Here is a 20,543-nt window from a genome sequence, read left to right as displayed (position 1 = left end):
CCATCAGCTTCCCTGAGCTGTCTCATTTGTGTCCTATTTCAGTGATGGCCTTAGCATCCATCCTGCCGCCCAAGCCTGACTTTCAGGGTTCTCTTGAACCCCCTCACCTGCCAGTAAGTTACCTAGTCCCATGGAGGACTCAGCTTCACAAACCTTTCTCCCACGTGGCCCTGCCTGTTCTCTCCCTGACACCTCTGCTCTGGCCTCCTCCCTGGTCTTCCTGCCTCCACGCTTCATTCCTCTAACTTGTTCACAGCAAGAGGAGTGTGTCTCAATCCCAAATCACCCTTTCCCTCCTTTTCTCTAAACCTTTGAAGATAAAACTCCAGACAGCTCGCTTTAGGTCCCCTCATGTCCACTGACCCTCCCCTCCGGTCCTCAGACTTCTTTCCCTTGATGGAAGGCTTGAGACATCCTCTTGCAGCCTTTTGTCCCCAACTCCTACATATGCCTCAGCCCCATCTCAGCATCCCCTCTCCATTGCATCGTGGTCTGGCCCTTCCCAGTCTAATCTAGGTCCCACTCTTCAGCCTCAACTCTCTGTCCTTTTCTTTAACATCACTGCATGCGTTGCCATGACACGGTAGACCTCCATTATCCACAGTTCCACTTTCCTAGTCTCAGTTACACACGGTCAACCACAGCCTGAAAAGATTAATGGAAAATTCTAGAAATAAACAATTAACGTGTTTTAAATTGCATGCTATTGTGAGTCGATTGGTGAAATCTGGTGCAGTCCCTGGGACGTGAATCATCCCTTTGTCTAGCGCTGTGGTCGGCAAACTGCGGCTCGCGAGTCACATGCGGCTCTTTGGCCCCTTGAGTGTGGCTCTTCCACAAAATACCACGTCCTGGGCGAGTCTATTTGGAAGAAGTGGCATTAGAAGAAGTTTAAGTTTAAAAAAATTTGGCTCTCAAAAGAAACTTCAACCGTTGTACTGTTGATATTTGGCTCTGTTGACTAATGAGTTTGCCCACCACTGGTCTAGCGTATCTATGCTGTGTATACTCCCCACCTAGCAGACACTTAATAGCTGTGGGTTATCAGATCTGTTAGAGAGCGAGCGAAAGTATTCACATAATTTTTATTACAGTACAGTGCTATGGTTGCTCTATTTTATTATTACTTACTGTTGTTAATCTCTTACTGTGCCTAATTTATCAATTAAACTTTGTCATAGCTATGTATGTATAGGAAAAAACACAGTCTATGCAGGGATCAGTACTATTGGTGGTTCCAGGCACCTACGGAAGGTCTTGGAACATATCCCCTGTGGGTAAGGGGGGACTGCTGTATATTTATTTTATATATATTTATTAGTGTGACTATGTGTCTCATATCTGTCTCCTCCTACTGGTCTGTGGGCTCTGGGGGAGCAGGGACTGGATCTATCCTGGTGACCACTGCATCTCCACTACCCTGTAAAATTCCTGCCATAGCCGAAACCGGTTTGGCTCAGTGGATAGAGCGTCGGCCTGCAGACTGAAAGGTCCCAGGTTCGATTCCGGTCAAGGGCATGTACCTTGGTTGCGGGCACATCCCCAGTAGGGGTTGTGCAAGAGGCAGCTGATCGATGTTTCTCTATCGTCGATGTTTCTAACTCTCTCTTCCTCTCTGTGAAAAATCAATAAAATATATTTAAAAAAAAAGTCCTGCCATAAAGTGGCCAAGTCATTATTGTGGCATTTTGGGGATGCAAATATGTGTAAAGGTCTACCCACCTGTTTGAATATGGTCAGAAGACCTACCTATCTAGGGCTCAGTGGGCCTGGCTGTGTGCATGACCAACTCAAATATCTGTTTGTTCACTCAAGAACTGTTAGGGGCAAAGATAGAATATTGGGGACTAGCTATGGTTATGGGAAATATCAATCATGCTCTGTTAACCACGATTGCCTTGTGTTGGTTAAAGAAAGGTCATTCTGACCTGGCTGGGAGTTGTAAGCGCCCAGGACCTGGGAGTCAACCTTGGACCTGGGAATCAACCTTGGAGCCATTCTCATTCAAGAACGGCCTATTATCATGGAAAGATTAACAGCCTTGTTGCCCAAACAATGGAGTCCCACCCCAGCCTGCATAGCCTACTTCCCCATGCCTGTAATCCCTACTTCCCCATGTAACCCTTGTCCTACCCCATATAAGCAATTGGTTTATGGGGGGCGGGGATGGGGGGCGTGGAGGGCTGCAGAGCAGATTTCTGTGGATGACCTGCTGCTCTCCCATACTGCTGGCAGTATTGGAATAAACGCTCATATATGATTCAACCCTGTCTCTGCCTAATTGGCTCCAGTAGTAACAGGCAGCCTGGACCCATTGATTGTCCAGTTACAGAACTTTTTGCTGAGCACTTACCATGTGCTTGCAATTTACTTTCTTTGTTTTTTGTTTCGTTTTTTAAATCCTCATCCAAGGATATTTTCCCATTGATTTTTAGAGAGTGGAATAGAGGGGGCTGGAGGAGACTCACAGAGAGAGAAACATCCATGTAAGAGACATATCGATTGGTTGCCTCCCCGACATGCCCCGCCTGGGCCAGGGATTGAGCCTGGAATTGAGGTACATGCCCTTGACTGGAATTGAACCCTCAACTCTCCAGTCTGTGGGCCGACACTCTCTCCACTGAGCCAAACTGGCTAGGGCACAATTTACTTCCAAATGCCTTAAAAAATGAGATGGATAAGTGGATAGAAATGCTCCCTGTGCCAGGGGCTGGGGATTCCACAGTGAGCTCATATCTCAAGAGGAAGAGAAACCACAACCAGATAAGCACTTATCAGGATGCACCAAGGGCAGTGAAAAATAGCCGAGGAGGGTGAGGATCAACAACAGCAAAACGTTATACCAGGATTTTCTTTCTTTTTTTTTTTTTGGTTAATCTTCTGGAGCAGCGGTCGACAACTGGTGGTCCATGAGGTCCGAAAGGCTGGCAACCGCTGCTCAGGAGGATATTTCTTCCATTGGTTTTTAGAGAGAGTGGAAGGGCGCGGGAGAGACCGGGAGAGAAACATCAATGTGAGAGTGACACATCGATTGGTTGCCTCTCACATGTGCCTGGGCCAGGGCTGAGGATGGAGCCTGCAACCTAGGTACGTGCCCTTGACCGGAATAGAACCTGGACCCTTAGTCTACAGGCAGAAACTCTTACCACTGAGCCAAACCAGCCAGGGCTCTGTGAGGATTTTTGACTGTGTGTGTGTGTGGAGGGTGGGGCGGTGGCACACTTAACCCCTGTATTGTTCAAGAGTCAAGTGTATATCACATTTTCTTGATCCGTTCACCGAGCAACATTTAGGTTGCTCTATGTCTTGGCTATTGTGAATAATGCTGCCATGAACATGGGGGTCCAGATATCTCTTGGAGATACTGATTTCTTTTCTTTTAGGTATATACCCAGAAGTGGGGTTCTGGGTCATATGGTAATTCTGTATTTAATTGTCTTGAAGAAATTCATACTGTGTTTCATAGTGGTGTACCCATTTAGACCCCCAGCAACAAAGCACAAGGCTTCCCAACTGGCTGGCTCTGAGTAGGGAGAGACACCTGATTCGATTTTTTAAAAAGTACATATGTATTTATTGATTTCAGAGAGGAAAGGAGAAGGAGCATGTGTCCTGATCGGGAATTGAACCCATGACCTCCTGGTTTATATGTCAATGCTCTATCACTGAGCTATGCCAGCCAGCCAGGCTCGATTTGGTTTTAAAGGATCCCTCAACCAAGGCCGGTAAGTGAAAGGTTGACAGAAACCTCTTACATCTTTGAAATCTGCAACCATTTCTACCAGAGAGATCAGGACCTGGATGCACGTGTACTACGAGGACCATTGTTTAGTGTGATGTGATGCTCCAAGAATGGGCCAGCACCTCCAGTAAGAAGCTCTTGACGGAATGAGCCAGAATCTGACCCGATTCCCAGTTTATAGGGGATTCCTGGGAATGGAAGGATATCTTGAGTAGCACCACAAAAATGCCATCAGCCAAATCTAGGATATGAAAAGTTGTACAGCCCTGGCCAGTGTGGCTCGGTTGGTTGGAGCATCGTCCTGTGCACCAAAAGGTTGTGGGTTCGACTCCTGGTCAGGGCACATACTCAGGTTGTGGATTCCTTCCTCGGTCAGGACACCTGTGGGAGGCAAAACCAAGTGATGTTTCATTCTCACATCAATGTTTCTCTCTCTCTCTTTCCCTCTCCCTCTCTTTTCTTCTTTCTCTAAAATAAAAAAAAATAAATAAATAAAAAGAAAAATTGTACAGGGCAAAGGACACATTTCTTCAATAAATAAGTGGTGCCTGGCAGGTGTGGCTTACTAATAGTGGTTGAGCGTCGACCTGTGAATCAGGAGGTCAGGGTTCGATTCCTAACTAGGGCACATGCCTGGGTTTTAGGCTCAATTCCCAGTAGAGGGCATGCAGGAGGCAGCTGATCAATGATTCTCTTTCATCATTGATGTTTCTATCTCTCCCTTCCTCTCTGAAACAAACAAACAAAAAGTGGCACACAAGCCGTAACAGGTTTGGCTCAGTGGATAGAGCGTCGGCCTGCAGACTGAAAGGTCCCAGGTTTGATTCCGGTCAAGGGCATGTACCTTGGTTGCAGGCACATCCTCAGTAGGAGGTGTGCAGAAGGCAGCTGATCGATGTTTCTAACTCTCTATCCTTCTCCCTTCCTCTCTGTAAAAAAAAATCAATAAAATATATTTTTTAAAAAGTGGCACACAAAATGTTAGAGAATGGTTGCAGATTTCAAAGATGTAAGAGGGTTTAAACAAAGGCACTGAATGGTGAGGCTTTGGGTCTTGGTTTGAACAAACCCAGTTATAAATCACATTTAGGAGACTGGCAGGGAAACATGAACACCGACGCTGAAGAGCTGCCAACAGTGAGGGGCGTAAAAATAGGTATTGCGGTTGTAACTTTTTTTCTTTTTTTGTAGAAAAGCAAGTAAGAATTTATTGATGGCAGCAAAATCATACTTAGGACAGTGAAACAAGGAAGGGCGTGGAAGAAGCAACAGGAGAGCCAGGCTGGGCTGCTTTGGCTCCCTGGGAAGTCAGAGAAAAGGGGGCCTTGGAGGCAGGTTCAGGGGTGAGCCCCGGAAGAGGCGCTGCTGCCCATTGCTCCCCTGGTTGCAGGCCTCACCTGAGTGAGGTCCCTTCGAGGCTGGTGGATGCGTGGCTGTGGGGGAAGGAGAGAGGGAAGGGAATGGCAACCCGGGCATGTGTCCTGAGGGAGAGCGTCTGTGGTTGTAACTTTTGAAAAGCAAAATTTAAAGGGGGGGAGTTATTGTTTTAAAAAGTTAAGCCTCTGCCGAAACCGGTTTGGCTCAGTGGATAGAGCGTCTGCCTGCGGACTGAAAGGTCCCAGGTTCGATTCCAGTCAGGGGCATGTGCCTTGGTTGCGGGCACATCCCCAGTGGGGAGTGTGCAGGAGGCAGCTGATCGATGTTTCTAACTCTCTATCCCTCTCCCTTCCTCTCTGTAAAAAATCAAAAAAAAAAAAAAAAAAAAAAAGTTAAGCCTCTTGGTTGCAGATGAAATTTTGGGTACAGATACATTATAAATGTATATCGTGCCACTGGATTGTACACCAATGGTTAAAATGATATTGTGATGCATAGTTTACCACACACGCCCAAACTAAAACCACCGTAACGCGTGTCACCTTTCACACGGATGCAGTTCAAGGTCCATCCTTCCTTGCAGAAAGAAGTTTGCTAGTATTCCTGACCCCATGCTTCCCTGGATGTGAATTTTTTAAAAAAATTATATTTTATTGATTTTTTACAGAGAGAAAGGGAGAGGGATAGAGAGTTAGAAACATCTATGAGAGAGAAACATCGATCAGCTGCCTCCTGCACACCCCCTAGTGGGGATGTGCCCGCAACCAAGGTGACATGCCCTTGACCTGAATCGAACCTGGGACCCTCAGTCCGCAGGCCCACGCTCTACCCACTGAGCCAAACCGGTTACGGCTGGATGTGAATTTTGAGTGCAAAAGAAAGCAAGTCATCGCTTTAATTTAAAAGGAGGAAACCTTAAACATCATTCATTCCTTTCCACGTCACACTGTTGATGTGAGACACGTCCAAACCTGTGAAGAATTTTTATGAGTGCATTTGAGCTAAACTGATGACAATTGCAGGGAATCAAAATCTCAACGGATTGAGAAAAGCTCCAGAGAATGGCAGTTTTGCAGCTTATTTTATGCCTTAGAATCAGAGGAGGAGGTGTAGGATGGGTTACATGAAATCTACTGGTGGTGGATTTAGGGGATGGGAGAAAGCAAAGGCGGAAGTAGGGGTGGCGGGGTGGAGCAGGGGGAATCTCTGAGATTGGATGAAAAATAAAACGGACGCGTGCTTCTTTTACAGGGTAGTGAGCAGTTACAGCACATAGAGATGGTATGTGGAAGAACAAGATAACAGGGGCTTCTGTGCTCTCAGCGCTGGTTCCTTGGGTGTGGCCTGAGGGGTCTGGGAAAGATTAAGCTAACATTTCAAAGGTATGTTGTCTTAGATGCAAAAAGATAGGCTCACTTAGGAAAGGCTGACCTTTGTCAAGGAAGCTACAGGCCCAGGACAGGCTACGGGCCATGACCTGCTTTTAGTTAGGAATTATGTTCACACTGTCCTAGGTGGTTACTTTCCGTCTGTGTTTACAAGGCCGTCATGCAGGCCTCCCCTGAGCTTATCAGGTTTAGTATGTGGTCCCTTTTATTGCCCAGAGCACAGACATATTAATACGCAGTAACAGTACTAGTACATCCCAGAACTTAGCTGGTATTTTGTTTCTATTAAGTCCCAGAATTTTTCACATTTCTTTATTTGAAAGTTAGTTAGTACCTCTCTCAGATGCTACATCCTCAGTCAGGCTGTGATCAGCTGGAAAGTGGCAAAGTTAGGCTCTGATCCCAGTCTCATCAGATCCCTGTTCTGGGCTACCTCGATAGAAATTAAGCCAAAAAATAAAGTGATCACATCAGGGGGGAAAAAAAAAACCCTAACGCAAAACTTTAGGCCCTGACTGGGCAGCTCCGTCAGTCAGAGCATTGTCTCAATACACCGAGGTTGCAGGTTTGATGCCAGGTCAGAGCACATCCAAGAATTAATCAATGAATGCATGGATAAGTGAAACAACAAGTCGTTGTCCTCTCTTGCTTTAACATCAATAAATTAAAAAAAAAACAACTTTAATGATACATGCATTGCTAAAGCATTCAGGGGTCAGATAAACTGTTGGCAAGTTACTTTGAAATTCCTAGAAAAAGGAGCTGGATGGACAGGTGGAGAGAAATGTACTAAAGCAAACTGAACCCAGGGGCACATGGCAGTTCCCCAATAATTCCCTCAGCTTTACTGGAATTTGGAATTTTGAAAATTGTCATAAAACCAGCAGAAAAGTGGATGAAATAAAAAGCAGGAAGGTGATGGTTACTAAATGAGCTTGGTGATCATACTCGCAGGCGTCCTCAAACTACGGCCCGCGGGCCACATGCGGGTGTTTTTGCCGTTTTGTTTTTTTACTTCAAAACAAGATATGTGCAGTGTGCATAGGAATTTGTTCATAGTTTTTTTTAAACTGTAGTCCGGCCCTCCAACGGCCTGAGGGACAGTGAATTGGCCCCGTTTAAAAAGTTTGAGGACCCCTGGTGCTAGTCTACTTTTGTGTTTGAAAACTTCCTTGCTAACTAGCAAATGGAACGATGTTTCTGGTTTCTTAAAGAAGGCAGGAGGGAAAGGGTTTAAAAGAGCGGAAGTAGGGTTAGGGCTTGTGTTCCAGAATCTGCTTTTAGATGGGAGTTCCCAGGGATTGGATGGGCCATTTTCAGGCTTTCCCTGGCTGAGGCCCACCCTGTCCAGGGTCCAGGCCAGCTGTTCGGAGGTTACCTTCTCCCCCCACCCCCCCTCAGCCTCCCGGGAAGTAAGCCCAGGACAGGCCCCTCCTCCCCACATCTGGTAGTGATGTCAACAGCCAGGGTGGGCGGGGGCCATGTTTTTCAGCTCCCGCCCAGCCTCCAGGGAGGGGTGGACGCCCCCATCCCCGCCCCTTACTCACAATGTCAGACACTGTCACACACACACACACACACACACACACACACACACACACACACACACACCAGGCTCTGCCACGGGGCTGGCCCACAGGCCAGAAACAAACTTTTATTACAAAACAGGGACCTTCGAGTCACAAGGCCAGCAGATCTGGTCTCTTCCCTGACACTGGGAGTTGGAATCTGTCCCCCACTTGTTCCTCTAGCCCCTTCCCCCGTTTCTACATGGGACTTGGAGTAGGGACGGTGGGTCAGTGTGTGTTGAGGAGAGCCTTTCAACATGGTTAGACAATCTGGTCCGAGGGTCCCCATGCGTCCTAGTTTACTTGGTTCCAGCTCTGTGTGCTTAACGGCACAATGGGGGTAGGTTCGTATTTGGGAGAATTTGGGGACCAGGGTGCTTGGAAAGGGTCCTTGAAGGCTGAAGGTGCGAAGGCCAGGGGGTGACTCTCTCAGCAGGAAGATATCTGGGGGTCAGGACGAGGCCAGGTATGAGCTGGCTGTGTTGCCCAGTGGTTGGGAGCGCGTGGCTGGTGAGTCACGTGCCTGCATAAGGTGTGGTCGCTGGAGGGCTGAGGACAGTCTCTCTGCGAGGTGACATGACCCAGGAAGGTGCATACTCCCTGCTCCAGGCTCCTACAGACGGTGGACCTGTTAAGTGTGAGGAGTGAAGAGGGCCTGTGGGCCGAGAACACGGTGGCGGTTTTGGTGGCAGCTGAACGCCCACACATGGGCTGTGAGTCCAGGGGACTTACGTTGTATGCACGCTGGTGGGTTATCTGGGCATGTGGCTATGACTCCAGAAAGACTGAGTTTAGGTCTATAGAAAGCTTGTGTGGCTGAGTGGCCTCGTGGTTGTGTCTGGGTGTGCGGTTCAGTGAGTGTGGCCCTGTGGACGCGTATCTGTGTGACTGACTCTCAAAAAACAACTCCAGGTGTGTGAGTGTGGGTTCCCGTGGTGTAGACAAGGCTCTGGACACAGTCACGTCCAGGCCCAAGGTCGAGGCTGCTACCTCCCCATACCCTCTCCTTCATTTGTTCCACACGATGGGGTGGGATGGAGGTCAGCGGGGCCGAACTTGCAGCTGGAAGGCTGGAGGGACGTTGAACAGGCCACTGACAGCTGGCTGGAGACTCAGGGCGCCCACTGGGCACGGGCTCTCCAGGGAGAAGGCCTGCAGGATGGCGGTGACGAGAAGGAACAGCTCTGCTCGAACCAGGCCCTCCCCAGGGCAGACGCGCTTCCCTGGAGGGAAGAGGGAGATGGGGCTGGGCTAGCCTCCGCACACCCCAGCCGGTGGGTGGGCGGGAGCCAGCCCAGTAGATACCTAAGGAGAAGGGCAGGAATGCCTCCTGCTTCTTGAACCTTCCATCTGCATCCAGAAATCGGCCTGGGTTGAACTCCTCTGGCTGCGTGAAGACTTCGGGGTCATGCAGGACAGAGCCCAGGAGTGGGAAGACCTCAGTGCCCTGAGGGGAAATCATAACAGAACCACAAATACCTTCCACCACCAGGTTCTGGCCGGCAGAGCGCGGGAATCTGCACTGTCGCGGACGCCAGTTCACAAAACGTAATAGCATCGACATGTAACAAGCTTATTATGGGCCACGCAGTTTAGTAAGCATTTTGTGTATATTACCCCACATGTAACTGGTACATGTCTTCCGCTTACACACACACACACATACACATAAACTCACTATAGGTTTTAACAAGCCTAGGAAGCAGTGACTAATATGATCCCCATTTTAAAGATGGGAAAACTGAGGCCCAAGGAACTTAAGCAACTTGCCCAAGGCAACATTTGACACAGCAGAGCTTGTTATTTCTATTTATTTATTTATTATATTTTTATTGATTTCAGAGAGGAAGGGAGAGGGAGATAGAGACAGAAACATCAATGATGAGAGGGAATCATCAATCGGCTGCCTCCTGCACACCCCCCACTGGGGATCGAGCCTGCAACCTGAGCATGTGCCCTTGACTGGAATTGAACCCGGGACCCTCCAGTCCACAGGCCAATGCTCTATCCACTAAGCCAAAACAGCCAGGGCTATTTTTATTTTTTTTAATACATATTTTATTGATTTCAGAGAAGAAAGGAGAGGGACAGAGAGTTAGAAATATCAATGATGAGGGAGAATCATTGATCAGCTGCCTCCTGCACTTTTCCTACGAGGGATTGAGCCTGCAACCCAGGCATGTGCCCTGACTGGGAATCGAACCAGGGACCCTTCAGTCCATAGGCCAATGCTCTATTCACTGAGCCAAACCGGCTAGAGCCAGAGCTTGTTATTTTTAAAGTGGAGGCCTGGTGCACGAGATTTGTGCACTTGGGCAGGGGGCGGGGGGGGGGGGTGCGTTCCTCAGCCCTGCCTGCGCCCTCTCCCAGTCTGGGAGCCCTTGGGGGATGCCCGACTGCCAGCTTAGGCCTGCTCCCCACTATGAGCCCAGCTTCTGGCTGAGCGGCACTCCCCCTGTGGAAGCACACTGACCACCAGGGGTCAGCTCCTCCATTGAGTGTTTGCCCCCTGGTGGTCAGTGCGATAACGACCAGTCATTCCACCCTTGGGTCAATTTGCATATTAGCCTTTTATTATATAGGAATATAGGGTTGTTTTAAACTTTGAGGTATGCTGTGATTCTGGAGGCCTGGAGTTCAGCTCTTTGCCACTCTGGTCTTCAGGGGGTGAAGGCAAGGGCAGGTGGGTGAGGGCTGTGTACAAAGGCTCCCTCTGCCCAAGTTCAGGGAGAGTGGCAGCCCCTTCAGCTGAGATCAGAGTTGCCATGTTCCCAGGACCGTGTTGGAGGGTGAAGGAAGGTAGGGTGAGAGGAGAGCGAGGGACTTCCATTGCTAGGAACTCTGGCTAATGGGCTCTGAGCTGGGGAGGCGAGGGGGCTACCGGAAAAGATAGGGTCATGCTATTGCTATTAAAGTAAGAGAAAGGCAGATAGCAGTGGTTAAAGCATAGGCTTGGGTTAATATCTTTCCCTGACCACTTGTGGGCTGGGTGAGCCTGGCAAGGCTTCTAACCTTTTAAAAAATATATATATATTTTTATTGATCTTAGAGAGGAAGGGAGAGGGATAGAGACATGGAAACATCAATGATGAGAGAGAACCATCGATCGGCTGCCTCCTGCACGCCCCCCACTGGGGGATCGAGCCCACAACCTAGGCATGTTCTCTTGGCCAGAATCGAACCTGGGACCCTTTAGTCCACAGGCCGATGCTCTTATCCACTGAGCCAAACCAGCTAGGGCTCTTCTAACCTTTCAAGGCCTCAGTTCTCATCTGTAAGATGGGCATGCTAGTGGTGTAGGATTGCTCTGAAATTTAAACACCTGGCACAGAGCAGGTCCCCAATCATTAGTACTGTTGTCACCATCAGTAGTGGTTGTCATTGCACAGTCACTGTGTTAACAATAGTCCCTGCTGCTGCCTCATGCACAAGGCTGCCACCCCCCAGGTACCGAGAGCCACGTTGGTGCTTTACAAGCATAGCCTCATAAGATTCCTTGCAATCCTGGTTAATACTGTTACCTTTCCCAGTTTAGAAGAGGGATAGATGGAGGCTCAGAGGGGGGAGTGATTTGCCCAAGGTCCCAGATAAAAGACTGGATTGCAACTGCCAAGGATTGATTCTACTACAATGAAGCTCAAGAAGGAAGCGGTTTGTCAGAAGGAACCTTAGGTTTCTGAGGAGACATCGCCCTCTGGTGGTGCTGGCTCCAAGTTGCTCTCTAATGAAGGGACGGGAACTGAGATGGGGAGGTGGAGGAGGAGGAGGAGGAGAAGGAGGAGGAGGAGGAGGAGGAGGAGAGAGGAGAAAGACACAGAAAGAGAAAGACCAAGATCCAGAAAAAGCCAGAGAGACACAGATACCAACAGACTTAGGCCTAAGGCAGATATACCACTGGGCATGGCTGCACGGCAGACCCACCTGGGGCAGGGTGTACCCTCGGAAGGAGGTGGTCCTCGTGAGGGCTCGGGGTATCCCCATGGGCACCAGTGCCAGCAGCCGCTGCGCCTCATGCAGAACCGCGTCCGTGTATGGGAGGCGAGCTCGGTCCCCCAGGCCTGGCGCCCGGCCAGCACCCAGCTCCCTTGTCAGTTCCTCGTGCACGCGCTCTGCCCACAAGAAGAGGAGGACTGGAGGTCAGAGGAGGGGTAGGTAGGGACCTCTCCCTGGAAGCCCCATCTTCTTGAGCAGCTGTGGTTAGGGATGAGGCTGGTGGGTAAGAGGAAAAGCCCCCCAGCCCTCCCTGAGCCCGGGTCCCACACATCCTGTGTGCTGGGCATTGCTTCTCTCCTGTCTTAACTCCCTCAGCAGTTCTGTGAGCTGGGTACCAGGATCTATCCCTATTTCCCAAACGAGGAAACTGAGGCCCAGAGCGCTGAAACCACAGCTGACTCTATTCCACCAAGGCCACCGGACCTCAAGTTCCATCTTCCAGGTCAGCCCACCCCACTGGCTCAACAGCATTTATCTGGCCAACGTGAGACGCTGGGGTTCTTTGGGGCTTTTTTTTTTATAAAGTGTGGGGTTTTTTTCATATATTTTATTGACTTTTTACAGAGAGGAAGGGAGAGGATAGAGAGTTAGAAACATCCATCAGCTGCCTCCTGTACACTCCCTACTGGGGATGTGCCCGCAACCAAGGTACATACATGCCCTTGACTGGAATTGAACCTGGGACCCTTCAGTCCGCAGGCCGATGCTCTATCCACTGAGCCAAACCGGTCAGGGCTCCTTGGGGCCTATTATCAGCCCTATACTGCTCCTCACCATCCCAGCTTCAGTTCCTGCCTGTGCTCTCAGGACCCCGATTGGTTTTTCATCTCCTGTCCCGACCCTCCTGGGTGCCTCCTCACAGGTGGTCCCAGGCCCCTCACACTCAAGGTGTCCCAAACTGGCCTCAGTGTCTTCCCTCAGACAGTCTCTCATCCTTTCTGTTCCCATCTCGGGGTGGCCCCCCTGGCCCCCGGGCCCCTGGCCAGAGCCCTGGGCCTGTCTCTGGATGTCTCCCTCCCCATCCTTCTCTACCACCTGCCTACGTGGCCCCTTCTTTTCTCCCCACAGCTTGACCCAGCCCTGTCCTCTCCCACCCAGGTTCCTACCCAGGCTTCCCTCCTACTTCATGGAAGCCCAAAGAGTTTTTCTAAAATGCTGATTTGACCCCACCTCCCCCTGCTCAACATCCTCCCATGGATCCCCATTGCCCAGGATCAAGGGACAAGGCCCCGAGACATCTCCTGCCTCATTTCTCACTACGCCTCATCCGACAACCAGCAGTCCCTCCGCTTCTCGCTCCTCCGACACCCCAGATGCCGGGCTCATGGTCACCTCCAGGCTCTGGCTCAGGCTGCCCACGCTCCTGAACATTCTTCCTCTCCAGCTCTCGCTTCTGTCACCAGGGCCTGGCGGGCCGAAAAGGCTTCCTACCTTGGACCTGAGGGTATTTCAGCAGGAGCAGGAGGGTGTAGCGGACCGTGGTGCTGATGGTCACCGTCCCCGCGAACAGCAGATAGATTACGGTCATCAACATGTTCTTGTCAGTGAATTCTGTGTTTGGATCACGTTCCTCCTGGAAGAAACGGGGCAGAGGGGCTCAGGGAACACACCCTGCAGGTGGCGGGGGCCGCCCAGCTGGGCTTGGGGCAGCCCCGCAACTTCAAGTTTGGTCAAGGAGGTTAAATAAATGTTGGGAAAAGCCAGGATGTGGGCTCTTGATAGTATTCTGTCTGGTTGGAATGCTTTTAAAAATGAAAGAGAATGGCCACCATAAACACGCAAAAGAGAAAATGACAAGTGTTGGTGGGGACGTGGGGAGATGGGAACCACGGTCGCCGTTGGTGAGAATGGAAAACGGGGCAGCTGCTCTGGAAAATGGTATCGCAGTTTCTCAGAAAAATTCAAATAGAATAACGATACGATCCGGCAATTCTGCTTCTGGACTTACCTCCAAAAGGACTGAAAGCAGGGTCTCGAAGAGATTACTTGTGCACTCATATTCACAGTGGTGTGAGCCACGGTAGCTAAAAGGTGGAAGTAAGCCACGGGCCTCTCGCTGGATGGATGCATACATGAAACGTGGTCTATCCATACAATGGAATAGGATTCAGCCTTAAAAGGAAAGGACATCCCTTGCCCAGCTAGTGTGGCTCAGTGTTGGAGCGTGTACCTAGGAACCAGGAGCTCACAGTTCAATTCCTGGTCAGGGCACATGCCTGGGTTGTGGGCTTGATCCTCAGTGTGGGGTGTGCAAAAGGCAGCCAATCGATGATTCTCTCTCATTATTGATGTTTCTAATTTTTCTCTCCCTCTGCCTTTCTCTCTGAAATCAATAAAAATATATTAAAAAAAGAGAAAGGAAATCCCATCACATGCTACAACATTGATGGACCTGAGGACATTATGCTAAATGAAATAAAGTAGTTAAAAAGGTCTAATACGCCGAGACCGGTTTGGCTCAATGGATAGAGCGTCGGTCTGCGGACTGAAAGGTCCCAGGTTTGATTCCGGTCAAGGGCATGTACATTGGCTGCGGGCACATCCCTGGTAGGGGGTGTGCAGGAAGCAGCTGGTCGATGATTCTCTCTCATCGATGTTTCTAGCTCTCTATCCCTCTCCCTTCCTCTCTGTAAAAAAAATCAATAATAATAAAAAAAAGGTCTAATACTGTATGGTTCCACTTACATGAGGCACCCAGAGAAGGCAAAGTAATGAAGACAGAAAATAGACTGGTGCTGGCCGGGAGCTGGGGCCGGGGGAATGGGGCGATGTTGAGAGGACAGCACTTCAGCTTTGCAAGTTGGAAGGAGTATTTGGTTGCACAACAATATAAACACACTTAACACTAGTGAACCGTACACTCAAAAATGGTTAAGATGGTGAATTTTATGTTATGTGTACTTTACTACAATTATTTTTTTAATTAAAAAGAAATAAGAGCCCTAACTGGTTTGGCTCAGTGGATAGAGCGTCGGCCTGCGGACTGAAGGGTCCCGGGTTCGATTCCGGTCAAGGGCATGTACCTTGGTTGCGGGCACATCCCCAGTAGGGGGTGTGCAGGAGGCAGCTGATTGATGTTTCTCTCCCATTGATGTTTCTGACTCTCTATCCCTCTCTCTTCCTCTCTGTAAAAAATCAATAAAATATATTAAAAAAAAAAAAAAGAAATAAGAAAGAATTGGGGCCACACAGATAAGAAAAAATTCTCCATGAACAAGGTGGCTGCATTTATTCAAAGGATGTGGCCCTGAATAGCTCCCATAATTCCAAAGTCTGTACAATGCAAAACTCCTTATTTCCACAGGAGTCCCCTGAATGCTCATTTTCTCACATAACAATAAATTGTTCTTATATAATTAATAAAGCAGACTTTATCAGTATAATGGGCTAATGCAAGGTTTCGTAAGGAAATGGCTAAGTCTCAGGAAGTGTCCTGTGTGGGTAGGGGGGCCAGGGGTGGGGAGTGGGGTGAAGCAATGGTGGCCATTGCTAGTGGCAGGTCCCTGGGCATGGGGGTGAGGTTGGAGGGAGGAGAAAGGAGAAATGCAGGAGACTTGGATACTCAGGAAGTGGGGTGGGGAGAGGCAGAGAGAACAATGCACCAGAAAGAGGCGATGTGCACACACATGCACAGACACACCCGGGTGGCAGGCAGCCAGGCCACCATCCCCATTCAGGAGCGCCTCCAAACTGCCACCTTCCCCCACCTTTGCCATCTTCAGCAGGAAGGCATCCACAACGTCGCGTGCAGGGCCCGAGGGGTCCAGGCTCCCCTGGTGCCGCTGCACCTGCTCAACGGCGAAGGCGGCCAGGGTGCCCACATGGCCGAGGAGCTGGGTCTGGGAGCCTGGGAGGCGCTGCAGGAGCCAGGAGAACATCTCATAGGTCTGCGGGGGAGAAAGGCGGCTGTTTCCATGGGGCCTGGCCCTGCCTCAGGGTGGAGGGGCAGGGGGATGGGGTGCTCTGAGGGTTACCTGGAAGAGGGGGGCAGGAACGTTTGGGGGAAAGTGGTTGGAGAGGGGTCTCACCGCTCACCTGGCCCCAAGGGGAGCTGATCCCCAGCAGGATGCCTCCAGCAGCCTGGACCACAGCCTGGAACTCCTTATCCTCGTAGGGGAATCGGCGGCCCACAGTGAGGGAGCAGACAATGTTGGAGGTGGCCTGGGCCAGCAGCAGGGAGGGGTCAAATGGCTGTCCTGGTGGGGAGGGGGCAGGGAGGAGTGTTGTGATGGAATGGGAGAGGACCGACTCCAGGGGGGCCAGAAACAATCACCAAGAGAAAGGCACCGAGACAGAGACAGACAGACAGGGACAGAGAAACAAAGGACAGAGAGAAAGAGACAAATAGGGGCACAGACAAACAGGCAAGGAGAGAGACAGAGAAATTTACAGGGAAGAAAAACAAGTGGAGAGAGAAAGGCAGAAAAGTGCTGTGATGATACCAGGGACACAGAGACTCTCTCAGGGAGTCAGCAGGACAGTGACAGAGGTGAAGGAGGAGCTAGAGGTGGAGGTGCATAGAGTCCCAGCCCAGCCGTCATGGGAGGGTCCCCCCCACACTCACTCAGAACCCAGGGACCCCGGGCTGCCCCTGCCCTGCTCACCTGCTGTTGCCTGGAAGGCCTCCACCACACACCGGGCCTCAGCCCGGATCAGCTCCTCGCCTTCTCGCTTCCCCATGCCCAGGTCCCGCAGAGCAAGCAGGGTGAATCTCCTCAGCTGCCTCCACCGCTCCCCATTGGAGAAGAGAACCCCTGCACGGGAGGCTAGACTCAAGGAGGGACTGGCCCCTCTCTCCATTCCCCAGGACCACCCCTTCCTCCCAGTGAAGTGCCCAGAGGGGGTTCTTCGGGCCTGCCCTGAGGCCACATCCACCGAGTCCAGAGATAAGGACTCAGTAGGTGCTTAATAACTACCTGGCCTTGGGGCAGGGTGACATTTTCCTGAGAAGCTGGTAACTGGGATCATCCAGGCTCCTGTTCTGTGATCACCCAGGTGAGTGAAGACTCCTTCCTTCCTTCCTTCCTTCCTTCCTTCCTTCCTTCCTTCCTTCCTTCCTTCCTCTTTTTACTCCTCTTTTCACCCACCCATACTTTTGTCCTTCCTTCCTCTTCGTCCTTCCTTCCATTAACGTTTATGGAGTACTGTGTGGTCCCTGCCCCACGTTGTCTGGAGGTTGAACGGGGAGGGAAGAGGATGGAGTGGCAGTTTTCCGCCCTCATCTCAGAGACCCGCCCTGGACAGACCCGTCCCTGCTCTGAGCTCAGTGTTCCCGCTTGTAGAATTCTGGCCTGTATTGGCCTCTAGGATGCCACCACCCAGGTATCCCCCCACCCACCTACCCCTCCACAGTGTCCCCAACTGGCCTCAGCATCTCTCCTCCTCCCTGTTCTTAGCCCCGCCACCCCCACCCCTGTTTGGAGCCATGGATTCCTCTCCATGCCTCCCCCCCCCCGCCATTCCAACCCCAAGGCCCAGCCATGATCCAGCCCAGTCCCCTCCCTGGGTTCCCACACAGCAATCAGGGACCTTTCTAACTCTGTATCCTTTCTCTGCTTAATATCTATTGCTCCTCCAGAAAACCCAAAGCCCAAACGCGGTGGCAGGACTCAGGCCCTGCATGACCTGACGCTGCTAACTTCAGCTTCCTTACTCATCCCGCTACAATCGCACTGCCTTCTCTCACTTCCTCAGAGGTGTCAGGATTCCCCCTCTACACGCCTGTCCCCCCTGCCTGGATCGCTCAGCTCTCCTTCCTCCCTGAACTAACTCCATTGGTCCTTCACGTCTCCACTCGAATGTCATCTCTGAGAAGCCTTCCCAGATTTCTCCCATTCTCCCCCCACACTGTAAGGGGGACACCTCATCTAGCTCAGCTACCTCTGTATCCCCAGTACCCAGTGCAGGACCAGGCATAATGAAAACTTGTCAGCCGAATGGGTGAGCACTTCTCACGTCCATGCTTTTGTGCTGCTGGTCTCCACCAGGAATACCTTTCCCGCTCACTCCGTGAGTCTCCGCTCAGATACCCCGCCTTTCAGGAAGACACCCCCAGCAAGCAGGCTGGGTCAAGAGCCTCCTCCTATTCCTAGAGTCCCAGGGCTTCCCCCATCCTGGCCCTGACCCCTCTGCCGGCCCCTCCCTCATTCCGGACCTCTCCAGACGGTCACTTTCTGGTGACAGGTCTGTCTGCCCACGGGTGAGGCTCTGAGGGGGAGCCAGGCCGGGCTGTTTAGTCCCTGCTGTGCGGGACTCTGGCGTTCAGCCTCAGCACAGATAAGGGTTTCTACATTTGGTGTTTACACATCAGTTAAGGCCCAGGGCCTCGAAAGTCTGCCCCTCCCTCCCAGCCCTGGGGGTTGCACCTGGACCAGAGATAACCCTCCCGCACCCTGGTGACTACCGAGTGCTGGCTTTGTGCAAAGCCCAGTCCCCATTCAGTCCTCGCTGCGACCCCCTGTCCAGGCACTATTATCATCCCATTTTATGGGTGAGGAAACAGAGGCCCAGCGACACTACGCCCCCCCCCGCCCCCCCCCCCCCCGCAGGAAGGTCACAAGCACGCGGAAGCAGGCTCCACTCATGACTCACCATGGCCGTCAAAGGTGGGGTCCAGGGTTGCCAACATCCCCCGCCCACTGAACTCCTCCGCCTGACCTCCCAGGGCCTCCTGCACAGCCTCGTGCCCAACCAGGACCACCACGCGCCGCCAGGGTCCCAGGTGCACGGTGAACACCGGTCCGTACTTCTTACTCAGCTGCGGGCAGGGAGAGAAAAGGGGGTGGTGCCTTTTCCAGTCTCCAAGTCTCCGTCCTGGCCCCTGTCGCTGCATGGGCCACCTGCTAGAAACTACCCCCCCTCCCCAGGTCTGCAAACTCTCCCCCCAGCCCTGGCCAGCCGCTATCCTCTCACCTCCTGCAGAGCCTAACTTCTGACTTGGGGCAACCCAGAACCCTCCCCTCCCCTCCCCTCCCCTCCCCTCCCAGTTCAGGCGCGAGGCAGCAGACGTGGGTAGCTGCAGCTCTGGCCTCCCATTAGCTCCTCCACTCTCCGCACCCACCACGCAGCCACCCTTTTCTGCCGCTGCTAAATCCTCAACTTCTGAAGCACAGACTGCTGAGCATCTACCATCCCTCCCCAGGACACCGCCCCCCCGCCCCCCCCATGCCTGGAAGGCGCCCCGATTCCTGTGGAATGGGGAGCCTCTGGCTTCTCCCACCCGCTCCCCACCCCCCAAAGGTTGGGACCGCCTCACGCTCTTTCTTGCCCTCCTACCCTTCTCTGTCCCAGGAGCTCGCAGCTCCACCTGCCCCTCACCTCCACCCCTCTGTGCTCTGCAGGCAGATTCCTGGAAGCCTGCAGCCTCTGCCTCCACTCCCCCGCCCAGGGACCCCTTCCTCTCCTCTGCCCGTCCTTAGGAGAGCTCACCGGTATCTCCCCAGCGGTTCCTCCCCCGGGACAAGCCCAACACCATCGCACTATCAGCGTCTCTCCCGGCTCCCAGCCTCCCTGCCCGCTCCCCGCCGCCCCAGGATTCTGAAGGCTCCTCTGCCCTGGGACACCCCCCCCCCCCCCCCGCCTGCTCCGGGATCCCGCTTCCCTGCTCCTGGCCCGCTCCACAGTTCTGCCCCATCTCTCCCCAGGCAACGCCCGGTCCTGGGCCCCTGCCCCCGCCCCACCCCAGGGCCCCGCGGCCCCTCTGCCTGGGACCCGGGCTGGCCTCCTCCCTAGGACCCCCGAAGACCTCTCTGCCCGCCACTCCGGTTTCTCTCCTCGCAGCCCCCTCCCTGTCCTGGCCCTGGCCCTCCCCCCGCAACCCTCCTCCTAACCAGGGCACCCCGCCGCTCCTCACCCGCAAGAGCCCCACGTACAGCGCCCCAGGCCGGAGCTGCAGGAGGTTCCCCAGCAGCGGCAGCGGCGCGGGGCCGGGGGGCAGGCGACCTCGGGTCCGGGTCGCGGGCAGCGCCAGCGGCAGCAGCAGCAGCAGCAGCAGCAGCAGCAGCAGCAGCAGCGCCCAGGTGCCGGCCGCCTCCATCTCCGCAGGTTGGCTCCTTCCCCGGCTCCCGGACGCTCCCCGCCGCTCCCTTCCCCGCTAAGGCAGGTGCGGGGAGGCGGGGCAGCTAGCTCCCCACTCGTGCCTCCCGGCAGGACTCTCTCCCCGCCGCCAGGTTTCTTTCTCCCAGACCACCGCCGCCGCCTGGTGTCTCTTCAGTCTCTCACTTTCGGGGGGCGGAGACAGCGCCTTGGGCCCCAAGCAAGGGCGTGGACAAACTGTGGGAACCTGGAAGCCGAGACTTTGGCAGCCTCTGGGAGGCCACACCCGGAGCCTGGCGGTGATCACCCCCGCCCCCCTGCATTCCCCCCCTCCCCCCCACCCGCCTCGCCTCGCCATTGCCATCCCCCCAGGTCCCACCTCCCTTTTCATTGTTATCAGGGTCCAGCTCCCAGACGCTCCCAGCCGTCCGGGCAGCTCCC

The 20,543-nt window shown here is 52.7% G+C and overlaps 1 protein-coding gene across 2 annotated transcripts; it reads right to left on the bottom strand.

The window, feature by feature from the left end:
* Positions 1-8,128: 8,128 nt before the first annotated feature.
* On the bottom strand, positions 8,129-20,264 carry LOC103284292 (cytochrome P450 2S1). Of its 2 annotated transcripts, XM_008139569.3 has the most exons (9): positions 19,921-20,264; positions 18,660-18,825; positions 16,673-16,822; positions 16,104-16,264; positions 15,776-15,955; positions 13,500-13,641; positions 11,997-12,184; positions 9,381-9,522; positions 8,129-9,298 (listed from the first exon to the last, which is right to left on the bottom strand). In XM_008139569.3, exons 1-9 carry the CDS (start codon positions 20,101-20,103, stop codon positions 9,117-9,119), a joined length of 1,494 nt encoding a protein of 497 aa, XP_008137791.2. In that variant the 5' UTR covers positions 20,104-20,264; the 3' UTR covers positions 8,129-9,116. The 2 variants fall into 2 exon arrangements, with proteins under 2 accessions (XP_008137791.2, XP_054567317.1); XM_054711342.1 differs by lacking the exon at positions 16,673-16,822.
* Between the last annotated feature and the right edge of the window lie 279 nt (positions 20,265-20,543).

The sequence above is a fragment of the Eptesicus fuscus genome, chromosome 21 (assembly GCF_027574615.1).
Source record: "Eptesicus fuscus isolate TK198812 chromosome 21, DD_ASM_mEF_20220401, whole genome shotgun sequence".
NCBI classification, from domain to species: domain Eukaryota; kingdom Metazoa; phylum Chordata; class Mammalia; order Chiroptera; family Vespertilionidae; genus Eptesicus; species Eptesicus fuscus.
The sequence above is the reverse complement of the archived record's forward strand: the minus strand, read 5'-3'. Positions and strand labels throughout refer to the sequence as shown.